Source organism: Trematomus bernacchii, unplaced genomic scaffold, assembly GCF_902827165.1.
Source record: "Trematomus bernacchii unplaced genomic scaffold, fTreBer1.1, whole genome shotgun sequence".
NCBI lineage: Eukaryota > Metazoa > Chordata > Actinopteri > Perciformes > Nototheniidae > Trematomus > Trematomus bernacchii.
In genome coordinates, this window is record NW_022988066.1 from 6,156,072 (window position 1) to 6,179,642 (window position 23,571).

Here is a 23,571-nt window from a genome sequence, read left to right on the forward strand (position 1 = left end):
AAAACACATATATTTTTTTTAAACGCCTAAATGAGGGTTGAATGAATTGCATTTAGCTGCTCCAGTAGACCTCTTTCATGGCAGACCCCTTTGACATGCCAAGCAAAAAAAGAACAGGTATAATTAATAACATAAATGGTGGCTGTTCAGTTCAGCCAGTTTTAGGGCTTGCTATTTGCTGTCTCCTTGGAGTATACTAATACTTTATATGTCTTTATTGAACAAGGACCAATGCGTTAAATACAAAATGACTGCTATGCAAAAGGTCTGTTTCAGTGTTGTGGTAATGTGAACACTTGTGTGCCTCAACTGAACAGACACCAAGTTATTGGGATGAACAGCAATACTTCAATCTTAATGTCAAACCTTCCTGATGCTCTTGTGGCTGAATGGAAGTACATGTCTGTAGCCAGGTTTGAAACTCATGTGGAAAATGTTCCCAGAAAAGTAGAGGTTTGTATAGTGACATAGGGCCAATTGATGTGGAAAGAGGTGTTGAACAATATAAAGTGTCATCATAATGTAAGCCATATGTTAATATATATTCTTGTATGGTATAGTAGAGAGTGGCACTGACTTAGTGAACTGTGATGATGAGGTGCACAGTGAGCTAAATGCCTGATGAATAAATGATTTCGCTATACACTCACCCTAATTCTCTCGTGATGGATTTTAAACTCCCTTTCACCACAAACCCCCTCGCCTCACCTCCCTATTTTTTCTCATTTCTTCCCCCACACCGTCTTAGTGAGCAGGTGCACGGTGACAGAGTCACTGGGCTGTGAAATCTCAGCTCCTTGAACCACGCTCCATGCCTCTCCCGTCCTAATACACACACACACACACACACACACACACACACACACACACACACACACACACACACACACACACACACACACACACACACACACACTTTATGTCCTATTTTTCTTAAACTCCTTCCTTTCTCCATCTCTTCTCTCTCATCTTTTCTCTCTGCTCTTGTAGAGATTAAGTCAACATTGTGCGATTCTGGATTTACTCAAAGCAGATAAAAAAGAAACGAGAAATCAAATTACAGTGGAATGAAAAATCTATAAAGAGTTTAATTAGGCAACAACAGAAGTCTGTGTGGGCATGCTTGTGCAGATTTGTGTGTGTGTGTGTGTGTGTGTGTGTGTGTGTGTGTGTGTGTGTGTGTGTGTGTGTGTGTGTGTGTGTGTGTGTGTGTGTGTGTGTGTGTGTGTGTGTGTGTGTGTGTGTGTGTGTGTGCATGAGCACTCTGTGTGTCTCTCCTGCATATGTCTCTGACCACATCTACATCTTTAATGTCTGTGACTGAATAATGTATGAACCCCTGGGCTGGAAGACACACACATATACACAAAACACCTCTTTTACTGCATCCATCTGCGGAAATGTCATGAAGTACAAGTTAGCAGGGCTATAAAAGAATGCCACGTCATCTGCAGTCCTGTACACCGCCGTCTACACAACTATCTTTCCATAGCTGATCACCTTGTGTTGTTTTGAGAGAATAGCGTAAAATAATATCCGTGTCTCCAACCGCAACGGTGTCTCTCTACCACCAATTTCCTGTTTACATGTTGCACACTTCCTGCTGGAGGGAACATAGAACTAACAACACTTTTTTTGTAATTGTCTTCACCTTTTGTGTGCCTATGCAGTTCACCGGTTGCAACTAAGTTGCACTCCACCCCCCATGATACACTCTTGTGCATCACTTTTATGCAGTCATGCATGCTTCATAGTTCTAATTTGACTTTCAAATAGCTGAACCCTGTCATCTTTTTCACATGCCCACACACACACTTTTTCCTCTGCCTCTTATGAAGATGAAGATGTGAAGCTGAGGTCAAGGTTGGTTTCTACAGCAACTGTGCATAATAATGCCATGACCCATCTGACCATCAGGCTTCTCTCTGAAGAGCCTCAAATAATATGAATTCTCTCTAACTTGCTCCCCCTCTCCATGTTTGCAAGATTTATGCTGTTTTATTTCAACAGCATGCACCATTTTCTTCTCTGTCCATTGCTTTAGCTTGATCAACTACAATTTCAAATAGGAGAACAAAAACAGAAGAACTGAGTGTACAATCATTGCAGTGAATGCAGATACATGATGGCTCACTGAACGGTTTGACAACTATGAAAATAATGTGACTCACATGACTTTACAGTCACCAGATTTCAATGTAGTTTAACATCTTTAGATGATATTGACCTGACGTGTTGGACAGCGCTCCAGCACCAGATAACTTTTGAAAGGAAAGTATTAATTCCTCAAGTAGTTCAGAAACTTGGAGAATAACAAAACATATTAAAGAGGATCTGATACCTCTCGATGGCCTGACACCTTTTTGTTTTTTCCTTTAATTGTTGTTGTCTGTCTATCCGTATGTTGTCAGCAGTTGCTGTGGCATCACATTTCCCTCCTTGAAACACCTTCAATAACACATAACCACTGTGAGCAAGCATATTTGGGGCTTTGCAATACCTAAAGGGTGGTTGTAGACTATCTTCACAAATCTTACAGAGTGAGCCATTTAGGTGCATTTATTATGGAGACTGTCTCATCTTGTGGCATCATTTTACAGTCCTGAGCTAACCTCTGCCAGGAATGTGAGCAGAACTCTCTCATGAATCACTACTGTAAAAACAAGCTGGAGCGGCTCCCATGTGATGGCACAGAGGAGAAACATGGGAGAAGTAAAGGGCATAAACACTACAGTAGGCTAATTATTTTAGGAAATAACCCTTTAATTGTATTTTAAGTTATATAATAGTTAAGATATAAATAGTTATATACAGTATCATTTTGTGTTAGTTTGTGTAGTGTTCATGCCATCAGTGAAACACTGCAACCTTCTATATGTGTGTCTTGATTTTCTAAACGTTATCATAAGATTGCCTAATGTTTTTTTCATAGGTCGTAATCAGTGGAAGACACTCTTGCGGTGGCCCACAGTGAGCCATCATGACCGTTTCCTCCGCACTGAGGAGAGGCAGAGCTGAAAAAGAAAAGAGGGACAGAGCGAAGGGGCCGCGCACGGTGCCATGCGCGTTCCCGTTTTCTGCTGCGCACAGACAGCCGATGCGGAGAGAGAGAGAGAAAGAGAGAGAGAGAGAGAGAGAGAGGGAGAGAGAGAGAGAGAGAGAGAGCGAGAGAGCGAGAGCGAGAGAGAGAGAGAGAGAGAGAGCTGTTATTACTAGTGACAGAAAACGGCAGCGAGCACATACAGTCTGGAAAGCAGCTGATGCGACAAGGTAGGAGAACGAACACCTCTGCATCATATTATTATCTGTTGACGTTCATCGCTGGTGTGATGGACATCAAACTGCCTCTGTTTTCAACCCGATTGCGGTGTCCTCCAGCCTGATCGGATGTCCTCTCTCCGTGCTGTTGTTGTGTTTCCGCAGATGCTGAGCGTCGCCTTGCTGTGTGTGTGCGCCGTCGCCTTCGGACACGTCTCCGCTCGCTCCGACAGCGGCAATTTTTTGGATGATAAGTGGCTCGCCGGAAGATGGGATAAATTCAGAGATGTAAGTCATATTCCCGGTTTATATCATTAGCGCCATTTCCCTCCTCATTATCTAATTTACAGCCCCCTCACACCCCCCTTTTCTCCCTCATTGGTTTGTGATCATGCGCTGCTCGTTTTCTAGTTGTGTCCAAGCGAAGCGTCACGGGGCCCGTTTGTGTTGTGTGTCACAAGTGCATGACTCGTGCCACCGAGACAGTAAATACACTAGCGATACTGGGATGATCGTTGCCCGTGAGTGTGTTTTTCTCGATTGCAGCTCTTTGCTTTGCAGAGGTAGCCGAGGCCTCTGTGAAACACAAGTGCACATAGCCTAGCTGGCCGAGAGGCACCACAGAGTCCCCGAAAAAAAAGGGCCTAATTATGGGCAGGTATATGATCGAGGGAGTCCGCAGCAATGAGGCCTACAGGAGCTTTTTAGATGAGACTGATTAACACCTGCCAAAGGGATGTAGGCTAGTGGCAAAAACAGAGTGAGATAAAATAGTGACACTCCCCCTTCTCCAAAATGCTAGCGTGTGTCGCCAGATAACACAGTCCCGCATGTGTGTCAAAGTAGCCTACTAAACATTATCCAGTTTGTTCATTCAGTGGCAGCTGATATTAACCTTTCATTTGTTAGATTTTATTTCAAATACAGAGTGACTGGAGTGATTGTTCAAAACTGGATGGAGCATTGTATGCTTGCCATAAAATGTTGTTATTCAAATGTAGGCTTTTGTGGCTTTTTAATTACATTTTTATTGCATTTATATATGTATGTTCCCATAAAATACAAAACCTAAAATGTTTGACTATAGTGGAATGAATTGTAAATTCATTGCAGGCTACAATGAGTTTGTTAACAGTGTTTTTAAAATAGTGTGTTGGTTTGTCCTTAATGTTACAGAAGGCCAGCTGTGTTTTATTTTGTGTTTGATATAATGATCTTTCTTAGCATGTTTAATGTGCAGTAGTTATAGATGCCTGTCCTTGGACTTATTCAAATATTTCAAATAAAGTCCTAGATCTCCACTGACCAGGACCACCCCTGGCCAGCTTAGAATAACTGCATTCATGATGTTCACATGTACATTATATCCACTGGGCATCAATCCTTTAGTGAAGATACATAATTTTTACTGTAGCGAGACACATTAATACTTTATAATACATCAGATTTAGATTGTGGATAAAATACTGTGAAAATCACTATCAGAAATCGGTAAAATGCAAGGGAAAAAAGTCTGATTGTGCCTTCCAGTATTACAACGTAATTAAGCTTTTCAGGTGGAGTATTTGTTAGAAGGATATCTTGCCTCTAACCACAGATTACTGGGTCGACACCAGCAGACATGATTTGTACATGCTTGCACTTGCACTCATTCTCACTAAAACACAAAAACGCCTACATTAAGCATGTATGCACCAACTGTTAATGCACCCAAACATAAATTATAATAAACAGGCTTTTTGCTCAGGAGCTATGGTAAAAAAATAACATGGTCAACGCATTTTTTATGCAAACTAGCTTTGACAAGTGGTTTTACCACCATGCTGCACACATGAATGCTCTGTTTTCCTTTAAGTTAGAGCACCCTCTTTCAGAGAGGTAGACTAAAGCAAGGGCAACGTTGTTTTCAATTTCAAATGATAGGAGTAGGTCTACATGTTCATGTTTTGAACGTGTAACATGTATTTTAACCTGCACTTTTCAATGCCCATCTCAATTACTGTAAGCGTATGAACCCAGGGGCTCAGGTGGACCCATGTGACTCACCACAGGTCCAACTACTGATCAGGATTTTGGATTATGCAAATAGGGTTTCAGGAGGGGGGGAATGTGATTGGCCATGTGCTGTGCTATTTACTGTTAGATGATTGTGTGTGTGTGTGTGTGTGTGTGTGTGTGTGTGTGTGTGTGTGTGTGTGTGTGTGTGTGTGTGTGTGTGTGTGTGTGTGTGTGTGTGTGTGTGTGTGTGTGTGTGTGTGTGTGTGTGTGTGTGTGTGTGTGTGTGTGTGTGGCAACGAGTGGATAGTTAACTCATTTAGAACAGAACAAAAAGTACAGATAGAAAGATACCTGAGAAGGAGGTACAGGGTAATGAGAGTGGAAAGATGAAAGAGAGCAGAGTGGACTGAAGGCTGTGTGTGCATTCACAACTGTGTTTTAACCTTGAGGCTCAGGCATTCGAGATAGAGGTGTCATTTCCTGTCTTAGTGCTGTGTCCCAGATTCTATCTGTGTGACTGTGTGTTTCTACATTCTTTCACAGAGGAAATTATTGTACACACCGTCATTCAACTGAATAACTGAAGAAGCAGTGACAGATAGTCTTGGGAAACTTACTAAGCTTTCTCTTTGTATTTGTGTTGCCATTTAAACATGTGAAGCAGCTATGTTCTCAGTGTTAAAAATATCATAGCCCCTGTACAAACATATACCCATGTATAAACTAAACAGTGCTTTGCTCGAGATGGTGGTGAATATGTAGAACGTGCAAAATGTACTTCTGAGATACATATCCTATTAAGAAAAGTGTATGAAAAAACGTAGATTGCCTGATTGCATCTACAATATGAACTTTTTAACAACTGGAGCTTGTACACCTGCCCTTTCTAATATATTTTAGTTTGGTGTTTAACCATGCTAACTCTCATGTTCAGCCCAACTGCAGCTAATTAGCAATTGACAAAGCTAACATAAGCTTGCTACATAAAATGTTATTTGATATGATTTACACATCATGACACGTGACTGAAAAGATGTAAAACGGTATTTTTTTACATTATTTTAACATTTCATCTAACCTAAACAGATATTTTCTTCTCACTGTGAACTGTGAAATGATTAATCCTGAAACATATTGTTCTATGTATGCACACTGTATATAACTAAAACAAACGCACACCTATTTTTGGAAGTTATGTTGCAGCTTGTGATGTTGCAGCTACTTCCTGTTTACAATGTTGAATGGCTTTGATTGAGCAGAGCTACAAATGTCACCTTTAGCAACACATTATAAGAATGTCATTGCATTTAAATGTTGTAACGCAACTGACGTTAATCACAAGTTTGAAGTTTGCGAGTATTAAGGAAAGATTTTACACACAAACTAAGTAATGGTTTTACAAACAGCTGTTTCTGTCTCCCAGAAAAACACAGCTATATTCTTTTTAACTCATGCACTGGTATTCTATGCAACACTTTGCTCTACTGTGATTTACATTTTACATGTTAGGCATGTACTTTGTACTTTAGCTTTCATCTTTCACCGAGAGTCATAAGTAGGTCTCCTGCTAAGTGCACTAGATAGGATCTTGGCCACTGATTTACTGTACGTCCTGTTAGGATGGCTGGAGAGCCTGGGGCCTTTTTTGCAGCTCTGGTGCCATCTCAGATTTTTTAGACTTTCTGCTCAGCTTTTATGGACTTTGGCCAACCTACAACCACTGCCTGAGTCAGGAGATAAGCTGAGGAGAAAGATAGGTTTTATAATGTAAGAAATGAAGGAAAAACAAAATATAGGACATGTGATTTTAGGAGGAAATTGTTTGGACCAGCCTAATTAGATCAGAATACTCCTTTTCATCATCATCATCCTCTCCTCTCCTCTCCTCTCCTGCCCTCTCTTCTTCTGTCCTCTCCTCTCGTCTCGTCTCTCTTTGTGTGTTTTACTGTGCACGGATGTCCTGTGTAGTTTGTGTTTCGGAGGGAAGGTACAGAGCTTGAGGCCTTTTCCACTTCAAAGCACCTCAGTGTGTATTCGTGTGTGTTTGTGCGTGCATGCATGCGACAAGCTTGAGCAAGACAAGCAGAGCCAGTACAGTGAAAACATGCACATATTTCTCCTGTTGGAAGTTAGCGGGAGGCAGCAAGGATCCAATGAAGCCACTAGGACACAATTAATAGGGAGGATTTGTGAAAATCTGATTTAAATGTAAATCAAGTTTGGCAACACTTTATCTTGATAGCAGTATTAGTTTGCACACAAGCACATTAGGATGTTTGCCAACAGAGATAACAAACACACAGTATTGTGTCTGTGTGTGTTTGTGCACATGAGGAAAAAACGGTTGAAACTGCAAGGAGAGAGAGCAGGTGGAAAGAGATGGAAAGATAAATTGAAAAGTTGCTATTTTTAGCACACACTCAGGAGGCCATTAGACCTATTGTTGAATTTGAGGTTTTCTGTGGGTTATTGGAAAGTGGGTGGCTGGTTGCATGTGCTGTGGAGTGCATGCATCCAGTTATTTGATGCTTTGTAGTGCTGACACATTCTGGCACTACAGTCAAGTTTATTTTCTGAGTAAGCATGTATATGTATGTGCATATGCTCTGTGTATTTGCGTGTGTGTGGTGTGTGCGCTTGCGTGCGTCAGTTGATTCCATTAAGAAATCAGACCGCAAGCACTATTGTTGTCTTGACTGGTCAGGAGGGCCCGGCTTCTTATAATGCAATGTTCTCATTATTCAGTTTCAATGGTCAGCAGTGCCAGAGGGAAACAGAAACAAAAGTACCTTTCTATTAGGCTTTATCTTTGCTAATCTTTCTGTATGCATGTTTTCTTTATATTAAGATGTACTGTGCGTAATTCTAAATAAAAAAACAGACAGAGCCAATGGCCACTGTTGAACTCTTTCGTAACAGGGACCATTTTATAAGGTGGAAGGTCGAGAGGTAGAAGTGATACAGATGCGAGGCCATAGTGGAGATACAGAGGGTCAGAATGTGGCAGCAATGACGGACGAGAGGGATAACTTAATTAGAGCTGAGAAAAAGCCAGAGTTGACCCTCACCTTATAGAGTGCAAGGAAGTGAGACAGACAGAGACTCTCTGACTCAGTGAGTGTTCTGCTTTTTTTTTGTGTCAAAGTATAAGGGTTTGGGCCAGACATGCTCTCAACATACAGACACATAGATGTCTTAATATTCAGGTCTCATTTCTGACCATCAGTAACCAGTTTAGGCCTGCTGTATGTGAATAAGCCTACTGTGTAATATTCATCATTTCCAATGTGGCGGCACGTATTGATAGAACAATGTATGAATTGTATTGATTATAAATCCTGCAGAATCAATGGCAATGATATACTTAAAAATAAAAGACAGCGTCAATATTATATAATGAAGGTCAGTAACTCTGTCATTGTCATTGCCTCTGTGGGTGAGATTAAAGGAAACATACTGCACATTACTGAAACTGCATCTCAGTCCAAGAGAACATATCGTACCTGTTAACAAAACTGAACTGAAAATCTGCAGGAAGTTAACCATATTTCACCCAGTCCTGAAAAAAATACATGATGCGTTGCTAATATGTCAAACCAGAAACAAAACATGCGCTCCAATATGAAGTAGTAGAGTATATCACACTTTACTGGAACTTTAAAAAAAAAATACACATTACACACCAATTCACTCAACTCCACTTAGACCCTTTAACTACTGTAGTGCAGCTGGTATTACAAATGCAATTGTTGTGCAGGGCAATAGTGTCTTAGTGTCTTAGGTAAATAATTTAATTCTTTTTGCATTTTTAAAGCTGAAAGAAGGGGCATTTTCACTGTTCCTCACTTTCTTACAGCATCATAATTGATAACTGTCTATACTTTACTATTGCGTCACTCATTTCTCACTGCTGTTGAGGAGCAAGGTGTGAATTGTACTCTTTACTGTTATTGAATTTGAAACATCCTGCTGAAGATTTGCACAACATTGAATGTACAAATGTACAATAGAGGGCTTTACTGTGTGGATAACACACACGTCTCATCTTGGCCACACTGTGGGATTTATGCTGATAAGATGTTATTTTCTCGCCTCTTTCCCTCCCTTCCTATTTGTTCTGGCATATAGAATTGAATGAGTCACACACACACACACACACACACACATACACGCACACATAGACATTCATTTGTTCAGAAGAGGTTATCGTTGTGACAGAATGAGAGAGAACATGCCCAGAGAGAGAACCAGAGATTGAGAGTAAACCAGTGAATGAGATCTAAGGACTGAGTTAAAAAGGCACACGGCTCACTATTTCTTAACATCGTTTCATTTGCATCATGAGCCAGAAGCCCCTGGGTGTGTCCTATTAAAAGCAGGCAAATCATTCACCTTCATGCAATCCTTATTTAGACTGTTGAAACTCATCCACTGGCAACAGATTGAACCGTTTGACTTCACTGTGTCTAACAAGGTTTTAAAAAACACTTTACTTTTAAACCATTATGGGAAAGGAAACGCAATTTATGTGGGAAATAACCATTTTAATATGATTATTTTTCTATAATTGGACAATGCAGTATTTTAAGTATAGAGAAAAAAACCTCCATCACTGCAGCTTCAACTATTGATTACATTTGCTTTATTATTGGACTTTTATATTTAAGGTCAATTGTGTAACTGCAATGTCAGTGGCCTCATTTACAACTTCATCGATTACAAAATGTGACAAAAGGTTTGCTTTGATGTCACTGAAGACTCAATCCGATGCATATTCAACAATGCTAAATCTATATTCATGTTTTTCTGCTGTGTAATTTAATGCTAATCTTACTGGCTTATCATTATTTAGATTGCCCCAATTTCATTTTATGAAATGTTCTTGCTTCCCTTATCTTTAAATAGCTAAAAACATTTATGTTCTTTCTCAAAGCTTTTCATAATCAGTTAATTGAAAACCAAAACATTCAAGTTTAATATTCCTTTCACATTTTTAAACAGCTGTGCCTGTTTTGTTGATGTGATGTTCTGACTTTATTGTATGTGTATATGGTATAAAAAATGTGCATGAGGTGATATTAAGGAAGCAGGAGGAGCACATTGTGCACGTATCGGCTCACACACGGGTCCCTTGCTTTGCACAAAGCTGATGTCATAATATCAATATGTCATTGACCATTAAGAAATATTAACCTAATCAAAATGTATTTCTTATTTTCTTTCTCTCTGTAATGCTTTCTCCTAAAGGAAGTGGAGGTTTGTATGATTGCTCAAAAATCTTGTGTTTGTCATGTTCTATTCACTTTAGATGTCACCTGGACTATGTTTTTTATGATTTTGTTTTTACCTTGTTTCAGGAGCCTGGAACATGGACTCCATCCAAGCCCTTCGATCAAGGTGGGTGTGAGGAAAAGAGCCTCGTGTGGTTGTGCTGTTGGCTTTGTGATAAAACCAGAAAACACTGGAAAGGACAAAGATAATTCATACCTCTTCCGCAGCCAAACAAACCTTTGAAATGTATTTATAGAGTTTTGTTTAAAAAATGTATCTGCATATGGATATGTATCTGGAGGTTTTTCTGGAGAATGTCAACATAAAATTAAAAAGGAATATATAAGGGTTAAAATGTCATATACCACTGAGTTATGATTTTCCTTGTCTTTTATCATATAATTTTACAGCAAAACAAAAACCAATACACTCATACACACATTCAGGCAAACCAGGACATTCACACATTCACTCTCACTTATTACTGTGTCTCACACACACATCAACACACACACATCATGGAAACAATAGCATTAGGAGCTGCGTTGGAGGATGGAGGCAGGATAATCTGCCAAAGCTGCTCAGGGATTACAGAGGGGTTCTTTAGACCAGAGGTTATTCAGAAACTGTTCTGAGATCAGCCGAGGGATTTAGATCCTGCACCATAGGTGCAAGGCTGAAGGCTGAAGGCTGACAAGCGGTTAGAAACCGCTAGTTTGTCTTTACCAACAGAGCCTGAGACACAGATCTAAAATCAGCTCTTCAGCCAAATATGGCCCTTAGCTGTGAGATCTGATACCAGATCAGTTAGAGGATTGCTGCAAGAGCACCCATGAGACTCAGTGCAGAGTAAGGTCAGAAGTGGCTCTCTTACCAGTTCCATCTGTTTTTAGCTGTAGGGATACTTAATGGCATTATAGCTTCAGTTCTTCGTGATAGAGACATTGCCAGTATGCGATGACACAGTGCCAACAACAACCATGAAAACAACAACCATGAAAACTTAGTCTTTCTAGGAATCTGTTTTAATAAAGACACTGTGGTTTGGTTGCAAACATATAAACAATACACACTGAAAGGACTTATGAACCTGTATCTCTGTTTGTGTTTCTTTATAGGCCTTGATCCAGCCAAAGACCCATGTCTTAAGATCAAATGCAGTCGCCACAAGGTGTGTGTGGCTGAGGATTATAAGACTGCCACTTGTGTCAGCCAGAGGAGAGTTAGGTAAGACCATGCTTACAGTCACTCACACTAACACACACGCCAACACACACACTTTCTTTTTAATACAGACGTGAGTTGTATCCGTGCCAAAAATGAAACACAAATGCCAGTGGATTAGGATCAAAATCAAAATTAAAATTTTGTATCACTCCCTCCCTCATTTTATTTATTTTTTGCTCAATTATTCATGCAGCATGATAAGTAACAGCACCAGAGGGGTGGTTTTATTTTGTTCCAGCTGGTCCACCGGTTGCCTGGCTCTCTTGTGACTGTTGTGCGACAATACTGTTAAGTCCAATTACCCCAGCCCTGGCAGTACCTTACAACGGACACAAAGTCCTGCCAAGTGATATGAATGGGCCTGTGTGTGTGTGTGTGTGTGTGTGTGTGTGTGTGGTGTGTGTGTGTGTGTGTGTGTGTGTGTGTGTGTGTGTGTGTGTGTGTGTGTGTGTGTGTGTGTGTGTGTGTGTGTGTGTGTGTGTGTGTGTGTGTGTGTGTGTGTGTGTGTGTGTGTGTGTGTGTGTGTGTGTGTGTGTGTGTGTGTGTGTGTGTGTGTCTGTCTGTGACACTGCAGACTGGGCAGAGGACAGTAATGTCATACTGACCTCATTTTCCATTCTTAGCAGCAACACAATTACCACTAAACATTGCCAGCAAATCACAAAATAATCACAAATACATCCTAATTCTCGTTTCTGAAATTGATGTAAGAACAAGAAAATCCACTGTGGATGCAGAATGCTTAGACTAAAATGGGTTTGAATAAAAGACAGTACATTGTGATGGAGAGCAGGTCAACTGCATTGTTTGAAATATTTTCATTTGCATAGTCAGATTTTAAGTGTGTGTGGGTGTAAATCAAATCCTTTGAATCTCCTCTCTAGTTTCAAAGATGCCAGCTTGTTCCAGAGTCCGGGGTCAAAGTGCACACCCTGCCCTGTGGTTCACCCCTCTCCTGTTTGTGGAACCGACGGCCACTCCTACTCCACAAAGGTACCCCCACACCCTAATTATTTCCCATAATAGAGACATCTGAGCACTTGTTTTTTCATTTCCTCTTGAAGAGACACACATCCTGATTTGACTTCCTCTTCTGTCTGGTCCCATCTGTCCTTGTCTCTTTCGCTCCGGCTCAGTGTAAGTTAGACTACCAGGCATGCATCACAGGAAAGAAGATCGCTGTGAAGTGTCCTGGCATGTGTCCTTGCCCAGCTCAGCCTGAACAGAGCTCTGCAGAGAAGAAAGGTACACATTTCTGCACACATGACTGCATACTGCAAGATAGGAAATTCTCCTCAATTAAAAAGTCTTTACTGGTGTCCAAGCCAACGTTAAAGCCCCTTCCAGACACACTGAAGCCCTTCCGTCCTGATAAAGTGATACTGAATCCCTACAAGTTTATTATGTACTGTATTTGACCATGACTTATGGATACAAAAAACATCAATTCATCATTATTAATCATGAGTTATTGTTTCTCAGTGTGCAGTGAGTCGGACCTGAAGGAGGTGGTGAGTCGTCTGAGAGACTGGTTCAGAGTGCTGCATGAGAATGGCATGCCTAAGAGAGTCAAGATCCAGAAGCCAGAGAAGAACAGTAAGTGAAGTGGCACTAACAAAGAGAGAGGAATTAGAGAAAACCCAATAATCCATGAGATACCTGGCTGCATCTACACTCTCTTATTTTTTAACCTTTCGCCCCGCAGAGTTCGAGGTCGGGGCTTCCCCTATTTGTAAGGACCCTCTGGGCTGGATGTTCTCCCGACTGGACACAAACTTTGACGTCCAGCTGGACCAATCGGAGATTAAGAGCCTCTACCTGGACAGGAATGAGCCGTGCTCTGACGCCTTCTTCAAATCCTGTGATACACATGCCAACAAAGTTATAACCAGCTCTGAGTGGTGCACGTGCTTCCAGAGGTTCACAGGTACGGCAGCTCCAAGCACTCACATGCAAATACAATTTAAAAGTAAAATGAATTCAAACCTGGAGAAACATGCAAATACAGATTCAGCTTCTGTCTTCCTCTTGTGATGTAAACATGGAAAGTGAAGTTCTCATTTTATCCAAATATTTGGTCCTACTTTCTTTTTTGGATAACAAAATACAGGTAACATGAGCAGACAACAATACAGGCCTTAAATAAAACCCCAAGTAAGCCAAACCCTATTTAGAAAATGACAAAGACAAAAGCAAAACAAATAAAAAGTATGACCCACTTAACCAATGTGTATCTCCATTGTAAACATCCATTACAATTGACTGATTTTCAGGTTTATCTAAGACCTACTGTAGAGGCTAAGCCAACGCTTTAAGCCTCTGAGGATCCGCTATGTTGGCGTAATTGACGCACACAAAGTTTGCTCGGTGAATAAAAGTTCGATGCAAAGTTTCCAGTTAAATACAGTCCATTTATTTCCTGTTCACTGGTGTCCATTTAACTTGCTTCATTTTTTAATTCACCATACACAATATTACGGTCCACACAATACCTTTTGCAAATGTTTGTAATCCCGTGTTTGTGTGTGTGCTCCGTGTGTGCTCCGTGTGTGTGTGTGTGTGTGTGTGTGTGTGTGTGTGTGTGTGTGTGTGTGTGTGTGTGTGTGTGTGTGTGTGTGTGTGGTGTGTGTGTGTGTGTGTGTGTGTGTGTGTGTGTGTGTGTGTGTGTTCTCCGTGTGTGTTCCGTGTGTGGTCAAAAACTGTATGGCCTTCCGGCGGAACCTCTAACCACAAACATAGGTTCCTACCTTTATACCCACAGTGTTAATTGGCTCCTACATCTACTATAATGATCGCAATTGTGCAGACACACTGTCTGTGGAATAAAGGATTTAGTTTTAATTCCAAATGAAATATTTTAAAGTAATTAGCCTTCGTTTTGGCCCGTTTCGCCTGTCTGATTGTCTCATGTCTATTGCCCTTTCATACTTCTTGTTTACCATTGCAGCAGTAACTTAGTTACATTGCACATTGTTTTGATAACCAAAATAAGTGAAGGCCAAAACAAACAAAAGACAAAGACCCAAGTTTTAATGAGACAAAACTTTTCTTCAACGGATATAAATATTACAGAGATCTTCCATTCAATCAGAACGGCTTACTTTCCCTTGAAGCAATTCAATAAAACGGAACACAAACATTCTAATATATTGTGTTAGAATGTAATTGGATGAGACGAAGGACAAAGATGATGGTTTTTGGTCACATAAAATGTATTCATAGATGAATCACTAGGCTGCACTTGTAAAAGCTTAGGCAGCAGGAAAGCAAACTTCAGGACAAAAGCAGAATATCTCAAAGGGAGAACACGTTCACTCAAACAGATGCGTTCCTGGAAAAGCAGACTTCTGCAGTTTGTAACCAGCGTCCTGTGTCTCTCTTTTTCAGATTCCCCTTGTAAAGCAGAGCTGTCCAGCATCAACAAAAAGCAAGCGGGGAAGAAACTGCTTGGTAAGACACACACACTGAAACACACACAGAAGCCCTAACAACACACACTGTGGGTTACCCTAACTGGTGGTGTGCACCTGTGTGCTTTGGCTTGAATGTGTAGGTCAGTACCTGCCATCCTGCGATGAGGTGGGTTACTACAGGTCCCACCAGTGTCACAGCAGCAGCGGCCAGTGCTGGTGTGTGGATCGCTATGGCAACGAGGTGGCCAGCTCACGCATCCATGGCCCTGCAAACTGCGGTAGGCAAAACTCTGAGGAAAATACAGTGTCATATTTCTGGGCTTGTGTGAGAGAACAAAGCCAGACGGTAGGATTAGCAGCAAAGGCATCATGGAGGAAATACTTTATAGATATTTATGTCAACACCATTTTCTAACTTCTGAAATCTGTCACTTAGCACAGTGTATTTATTGCATAAACTGTTGTTGGATCAGATTATATTTATTTGCTTGATTGCAGAGAGTTAGATTGATATCACTCTCATATCAGTCTGTTCATATTGAAGCTACTGTCAGCAGCCAGTGAGTTTATCTTAGCGTAAAGAATGGAACAGAATCCACCTACCATCCGTGTTTATGTATTTCTTGGCCTGGGAATTCTAAGTGAACCTCGTCCTTAATGTGAGGTTGCTTTATGCTAAGCTAAACCTACTGGCTCATATTCAAAGTGCAGATATAAAAGTGTTTTGAATCTTCTCATAGTAACTTTTTTCTTACCAACTAATCTCTGCTCCTAGGCGTGATTTTGGAGTCTTCTGGCGACCTGGGCAGCGGAGACTCGCTGTTCACCGATGATGATGAAGATTCCCTTGTCCTCGAATACCAGACCGGGATGGACAATGAGGACGACGAAGATGAGGATGACGACGATGACAACGACGAATATCTGTCGTAATTTCAAAAAACTAAAACAAAAAAAGATAAAAGAGAAAACTGTTTGTTTGGTCAAACTGCACGTTTCTAGGTGACTCCCCAGGCAGATACTTAATCGTACTATCAGCCTATGGACTACTCTCTGTGTATTGTTTGTTCATAAGTTAAAAGAAAAGACAAAAAAACAATATTCCTGGCAAACGTTTATCATTTCTCTTCTTCTCTAAGTATAAAATATGATTGGTTAATGACACTTGTTCACTTGTGTGTCAGCAAACCAGAGAAGATGACAAGGACTTTATCAACAACCAATCCGATCCTTTGGATTTGGTCACATGTGCAAAGACCTCTCCCTTCATTGGACAGTCTGTGTCTTCTAGTGTGTCCTGTCTTTGTGCAGCACTCTAATGCCTGAGTGTGTTGATGCTTGAGGCGCATTGTTAAAGAGATTTTCCCTTTTTTATTCCTTCATCCTGTCCCCCCCAGCCCCCCACCCAATTACTCCTTATCAAATGTTCCTGTGTATAGGTGGGATGTTGATGATGTAGATAAGAGAATATTGCACTCTTTAGGTTTCTTTTGATCTTGATTTGTAACTGTGACTGTAACTGTGTGGAAAAACAAGATAAGCGTTAGACATGCTTCATTAGGAGAATTAAGGCTACAAAAAAACCCAGTGTGAGTTGGATAGCAATCAGAACCGACATGCTAGCTGTTTTCACAGAGACACAAATCAAGTCAAATCATCTCAACGGCTCAGCAAAGAGGAAAGACAGATTACTGCTTGGCCGGTGGTGTAATGGGGGAAATATTATTAATATCTATTTTTCTAATCCATTGTTGGATGAATACAGAAGATGAAACAGATTTGTCGTAGCATGTCTAATACTGCGTGATGTTGTTTCAGTCTGTAGAGCCAGAGGCTAAACCTTTACGGAACTCAAAACATAATGGTGCTTGAGGGGAAAAAAAATACCTCAAGCGTGTACAGATGAAACTGCACTTGCATAGTTATAAACTGCTTGAGCTACAAGTCTGTGTGATTTTAAAAAAGAAACATGTTGTTGACCTTTAATATGTCTTTGAGCTTGAAATCAACCTCATCACAGCTCAGAAGAAGAAAACATTATGTTTGAAATGTTCAGTTATGAGTCTTAACGTGATTTGAGCATGGTATTAAAAACACGGAGCCATGCAGACCTCTAGAAAATGTCTGGCGGGGGATAAAGGGTAAGGTGTGCCTTTTTCCGGTAAGGACAGATGGTGGTGATTGTGGGAGAGGCATGCTTACTGGACTGAATTAAGCTCGCCATTAGACTGCATAAGAGTGGCTTTACTGTCAAGCTCGAATACTACTTGGGTTTTGGTATGGCTTGTGTTTGGGTCTCTCTTACAATAGTGTTACATAGGCCATATTTCAGATCTTTTCATTTGTTACATGATAGATAGAATGTAGAGAAGCACAGATATACTTAGCAGTTAAGACATAAAAACACTTAGATTCTGCCAGATTTGAAAACGTTTTATATATTAGTACACTGGCTAGAGGAAGCTTTGATTTAGAAAGCTTTATATGAAAAAAGAAATTATCACCTTTCATTGTTTTGCTTTCACTTTGTTTCAAAAGCTTGATTTGTAATTTATCTGCTCTGACAACTTATATTGTTTATCTGTCTGGGCTGAAAACTGATCCCAGATTTGCGTATTCTGTGACTGTTTATCCAGACCTCTGAATATCTGAGCTCCTATGTTGATTTTCAATTATTAATCTGCCTTTGGGCTTCATTTTCAATCAATCCATTGTTGAAATTCCATGTTAAGATCTGAAAAGTGCCATCTTACTGTCCAATAGATTTTAGATTTTTGTTTTGCTCCCTTCATTCCTTTTAACTTGGAATTTCAATTCACTTATAGGAACAGGAAAACATTTCCGTCTTAAAGTGTGCTGTTTCATGAGTTTAATGATGACATGCAAATCATTTTGATGACCTCAGACACTGTAGCCACTCCCAACCAATCAAACACTGTCATCACAGCCCAGATGGTGTAAAGGTTATGATACAGATGCATTTTTTACAGTGTATGTATGATTTGCTGAAATAAAAGCTATATTGACCAATGTTAGCTTGACTGTATCATTGAAAAATACTTTGCGGACAGACTGAATGCATGCAGCAAACTCTTGTTTCCCTATTTTGTGAACATTTCAGTTCCATGTTTTGTTTCAGTTCTGTATTTATGGGCTAAATTTGAGAAAAAGCGTGGTCAAAAAACTGGGGATATGTGATATAAAAAATTACCAATGCATATTTTTAGGAACTGAGAAAGCACAAGTTCATCATTTCTCATTTTCTTAGGGTGTGCAGCTGCTATTGAGGTGTGAGAATTCCTAGATTAAATGACACTACACCTTTCACAAGTGGAAGTTCAGAGTTAATTTAAAAGGAGAGAAGGCTGACAGTCAGGAGTTTATAACTCTGCTTTTTTGTAGGCAAAGAGTTCTGTGTGCAGGAACATTACTGCATTATGTAGGAGAACAGGTGAATATTTTATGAGTCACCACCACACCCACACCATACATGCAGTTAAACATGCAGCACAGAGAAGCACATGTAAACACATTTAGAGAAAAAAAGAATACACTAAATGAATTAGTACAGGACAAAGACACATTTCTTGACCTAGAAAGAAATGTCCCTTTTCTTGCTGTAAACAGGTTGCAGGAAGTCACACGCTGTGTGTGTGTGTGTGTGTGTGTGTGTGTGTGTGTGTGTGTGTGTGTGTGTGTGTGTGTGTGTGTGTGTGTGTGTGTGTGTGTGTGTGTGTGTGTGTGTGTGTGTGTGTGTGTGTGTGTGTTGGCAACAGGAATGGTCAGCAGCAGCCAGAGAGGGAAGTCACTGGGTAAATATGTAAGGTTCATTTTCACGCACATTTCCTCCGACTGTATGTGCGGACCAAAGAAATGTGAAGCGATACCATCTCATGTGGCTAATTTCCACACAGTGCAGCCTGTTGTTGGAGGCTGTCCAACAATAAAAAGGGGAGACAGTATGACTGAGTGTGATGGGAAATGCCTCAAATTGCAGGAAGCACTTATGATGCTCGGAAATCAGGTTTCTTGGATAAGCAATAGTCTGTGACGCAGGTTCTTTTTATCGCTTCCACTCTCTGGTGTATGATGAGGTACTGTTACTTTATAAGGTGTGATCACCTACTTCATTTGTGTTATTAGACATAATATATTTATATGGAACAATGCAAACAACAATGTCCATGTAGTGGTTAGATTTACACTTATTATTCAGATTATTATCTTCATCAGCAAGTAGAGTTTGCAATGAGCAAGACCTTATTAAACAATAATTATCTTTGATCCTAAGCTTTGGTTTTTTCAATATTGTGTTAGTTTTAATGTCCCTTTGCCTTATCATGGGAAAATAGTATATATTTTCGTAAGACATACGGCATATGGGTGTGTTCTTACTTATCCCCCTATTCTAATAAATATGTTTACAGTCATTTCGTCCTATTGTTATAAAAGGTTTACTCTCTGTTTGCATGTCTATAGCTCCACTGTGAGCTCTTTTCATCGTTGAATTCTTGTTTGTGTACTAAAACTAAGCACCGTTGAAAAGGACTGATCTTCCAGAGCTAAGCTGCTGAGGGGGCAGAATGGCTCATCTTAATGGTGAAGTCACTGTTTGGTCAATACTCTCTGACACAAACACACATACACTTAGCAGGCTCATGTTACAGCACCTGAGTCAGCGCAAACAATAGACATCCATATGGGACGGGGCAGGTTTAATGGTTGTAAACTATTTACCAGTGGAATCAAGGCTTTATAGCTGCTTTCAAAAAACAAATGATTATTTAATATACTGCTTGTGCAGAGAACTATAAAGGATGATATACAGTGCCTGCCATGCAATGTGAATAAATAAAATGCACTTTCAGAATGTGTTAAAATAGGTTTTAAAACAAGGGCAAAAGGGAAAACAAGTATATATGATTAATTTGAAATGCATTCTAAGATCTTGAATCAGCATGCCTGCATTTCTTTTATATATGATGTTATATCCTCCTGGGACCCGAGGGAGAAAAGTGTCTTCCAATTCCTTTTTTTTGTGATTTCCTACCTATTTAGGGTTAAAAAAACATCTTGCAATTTAGACTTTTTTAATTTAATTTAAAGTGGACCTATCATGCTATATTTGAAAAATATATTGTAGGGCCATACCTATATAAAACATGTCTGTGAAGTTTTTTTTTCAAAATACCAAACAGATCACCCATTGTAGCCATGCCTCATACTGCTCAAACCCCTCTTTTGCAGCCCTGTTAGAGAAACGCGGATCTTGGGTCCTTAGCTTGAAAGAAAAAAGAAGAGGAGGCGGAGCTAATGCCTGATCAGAATTCTACCGGAGATAAAGTTAAATTCTGCTGTGATAAAACGCCATCCTGTTTAAACCACATCAAGGATTATTTCTGAAATAGTATGGAGCTCAAATGCTTTTTTTCTTGCAGGTTTATCACAAGGTGAGTTATTTTTGTATTTCCTGCTTTTTAAACACATGTGCTCTACACAGTACAGGTTAGCTCTGAGTGTTAGCGAGGCTTGCTAATGTAAACAAAGACGAGATGACGTCCAAAACACGTCAGGCATTGTTTCTGATAGCAACTTTCTGTGGGTCTGCCGACGTCACAGCGGATGGACACGTCACAGCGGATGGAAATCTGTATCCGCTCGTTGTACACCCGTTTTTAAAAGATTTGGGTACGGAGGAAAAGAGAGAGGGTTTTATTTTCTGACGCTGCGTGAGTTCCCCGACGCACCGGGGACACATATTTATGTATAAAAGACATCACAAAGTGCATTTTGCATGATAGGACCCCTTTAATTTTTAAATGTTACAGTATGTCCACTGTAGAGGACGTCAGGACCATTTTAGTTTGAAAAGACAGCCAAAATTAACAGATAGACTATGTAACGTATTATGGTTATAGAGTGATATTAATACAATAATACATTCACCTTTATTTAAAACATGAATAAGTAATTGATCTGAACATTGCTGTTTATTTGGTCACTAAAAAACTAGTTTGGTTTTTGGTGAATCTTTCCAGATCTTCAAAGACTTTGTAGTCAATGTACTGCGAAAAGTACCTCATTGACTCCAGTCGGCACGGGCTGTAGGGTCATCTTGACTAGTTTTATGGATGTGGTCTCCATTTGACCATGCTCATAGAAACAAAGCTTGCATTCCTGAGGCAATTCTCATTTTTCATGGCTCCACTTAAAATAAAAACAACAATAAGAAATACGTGCTACTCTTGGCCCACAGAGGGCCATGTCTTTCCAGCTCGTCCCTATCTGTCTCTCTGTCTGTATCTGTGCGCTCATGGAGCCTCCTGCATCTTTCCCCGCCTTCTTCTTGACCCTCTTCTATCCAGTGAAATCCTCATCTCTCTCATCATCTGAGAGCTCAAAATCTGAATATCCCTTAACTATCTGGTACAGAAAATGTCTGCTTCAGTTCCGTCTCCTGCAACAATATTGAGTCATTAAGTCCATGAAGATGGTCCTGACGTCCACTAGAATGGACATTTATAAAAGAGCTGTTATTTGAAAACTTGAATTATTTAATTGCTTTCAGAACTAATTATACAGTTCCTCACATGTTAATAAACAAGAACATATATGATTTTCATGGTAACAATTACAATTATTCAACAATATTTGACTTCTCCTGCTTCTATAAAATGTTGTTTTTGGTATGCCAGCCATTTTGGATGAAAAGAAAGAGGAACTTCCCAGCATGCAATTCTAACCAATGACATATCACTGGAAAGACCAGGATGTCCTCTGTACAGTATACATCAGGGATTGATAGAGTAGCTCAAAAGAGTAAAAGGAGATGCATGTTAACAAAATGTCCACTACAGTGGACATTTTCAATGGGCTGGGTCCCAGGAGGATATGTTATGATATTAAAAAGTGTCCAAAATTCAGTATAATTAAATAAATCTGATCTCTGTATTAGGAGGTTCAATACATTCCTTTAACCCACACACATGTCCAAGCCTGCTTTGTGCCCAACAACAAGTGAACATAATCACCATCATGATTACTCAAGTGATACAATCAAATATATATTTATGAACATTCAGGCTGTCAGATATTGCTGCTTGCTGCTGAGGTGGCCTCGAGCAGAATGTGTTTTCCTGTCTTTCTATTCAATGACAAAAGGCTTCCAGGAATGGTTAGCGTTCTGTAAGTACTACTGAGATCACTTAGGTGTGACTCACTACTAGCCATCGAGCTGTTTTCCTCTGGATTCCTGTGTTTTATGGAGGCGGACAGCAGTGAGCAGAGAGCTTTCACATCAATAACCTCTAAGCGCTTAGAGGCTCGATTGTTGCCTGGTCAATGGTGGATTGGAAAGGAACTGGAGGGGATGAGGCCGTAATCTATACATCAGTAGATTGTGGATACACTCATGGGGTTTCAGATTTATGGTTAACATAAATGTAACCTTCCAATTGTACTTGTACACTTTTAAATTCTAGGAGGGAAAACAAATAATCATACACTTCATTTTGTATTTACCTATTATAATAGGTTGTTCAATACTTAACATGTAAACAAATATCTTACTACCTTTGTACATGGAGATAACATACATTTGCAAGATATGTTTGCAGAAAGTATGTTTGAGATACCTGCAAAAAGTACAGCTAAAGTCAAAACTGGAGAAGATGCGTGGAGGATATTCAGATACATTTAATCTACACTGTTTTCACACAGTGCCCCAGAAGTAACCAACTGCTTTACATAGGTTTAATCTTTTTTAAATAACATTTGAATTAGGTAATGAAATCTTGAATAAGCTTTCCAAAAACTGATGAGAAATAAAAATGGCAAAACCATTTATTATGATAATGTATTTTTGCTTAAATGGATTCAGAGAACTATAAACGTGTTAGGCCTGGTATGAGGTTAAAATGTAATTGTGTTCTCATTAGGTTTGAAGGGCATGATGAGGATTCACAATGGAAGGGTCATTCATTTTAGAGGATTTGCTGCCCTCAGGTGGTGAATGTTAGACCTCACAGTTTCGTTGTCTAACTCTCAAATACAATGGTTTCTGTGTTGAACTTGAGAAAGATAGTGAGCAGATGTAAATGGAACATAACGTGTTAAGGTTAAATAAAGCCTCTGATGGAAGAATAATCTAAATTGACAACATTCATTTTGTTAACACAACCTGTAACCTCTTCAGGAACCTGTGCTGCATTTTGCACATCAGATGGAGAGTCCTAACATTGTATGCATTCTGCTGCAGCTTCCCCTCTGTAACTTTACATCCAATATATTTACTTTAAATTAAATATTTCTGTCCAGCACCCCACCTTTTACACTTTATGTCAGCTGTCCTTAAGATTCAGGAACTTGTCAGTGACATCTTCAACAAATGTCAGAAGAATATTAT

General features: G+C 39.9%; 1 protein-coding gene across 1 annotated transcript; it reads left to right on the forward strand.

Moving 5' to 3' along the window:
- Positions 1–3,137: 3,137 nt before the first annotated feature.
- Positions 3,138–18,202, forward strand: spock3 (SPARC (osteonectin), cwcv and kazal like domains proteoglycan 3). Its single transcript, XM_034120752.1, has 11 exons — positions 3,138–3,270; positions 3,424–3,546; positions 10,614–10,653; positions 11,646–11,754; positions 12,639–12,747; positions 12,891–12,999; positions 13,237–13,350; positions 13,460–13,681; positions 15,142–15,204; positions 15,308–15,445; positions 15,943–18,202. The coding sequence occupies exons 2-11, from the start codon at positions 3,424–3,426 to the stop codon at positions 16,098–16,100; spliced, it is 1,185 nt and encodes a 394-aa protein (XP_033976643.1). The 5' UTR covers positions 3,138–3,270; the 3' UTR covers positions 16,101–18,202.
- Positions 18,203–23,571: the final 5,369 nt, after the last annotated feature.

Coding starts and splice junctions, on each gene's coding strand:
- spock3 (XM_034120752.1), top strand. CDS start 3,424: ATGCTGAGCGTCGCCTTGCTGTGTGTGTGCGCCGTCGCCTTCGGACAC. Junction 11,755..12,638: donor GTCAGCCAGAGGAGAGTTAG/GTAAGACCATGC, acceptor TCTCCTCTCTAG/TTTCAAAGATGCCAGCTTGT. Junction 12,748..12,890: donor GCCACTCCTACTCCACAAAG/GTACCCCCACAC, acceptor GCTCCGGCTCAG/TGTAAGTTAGACTACCAGGC.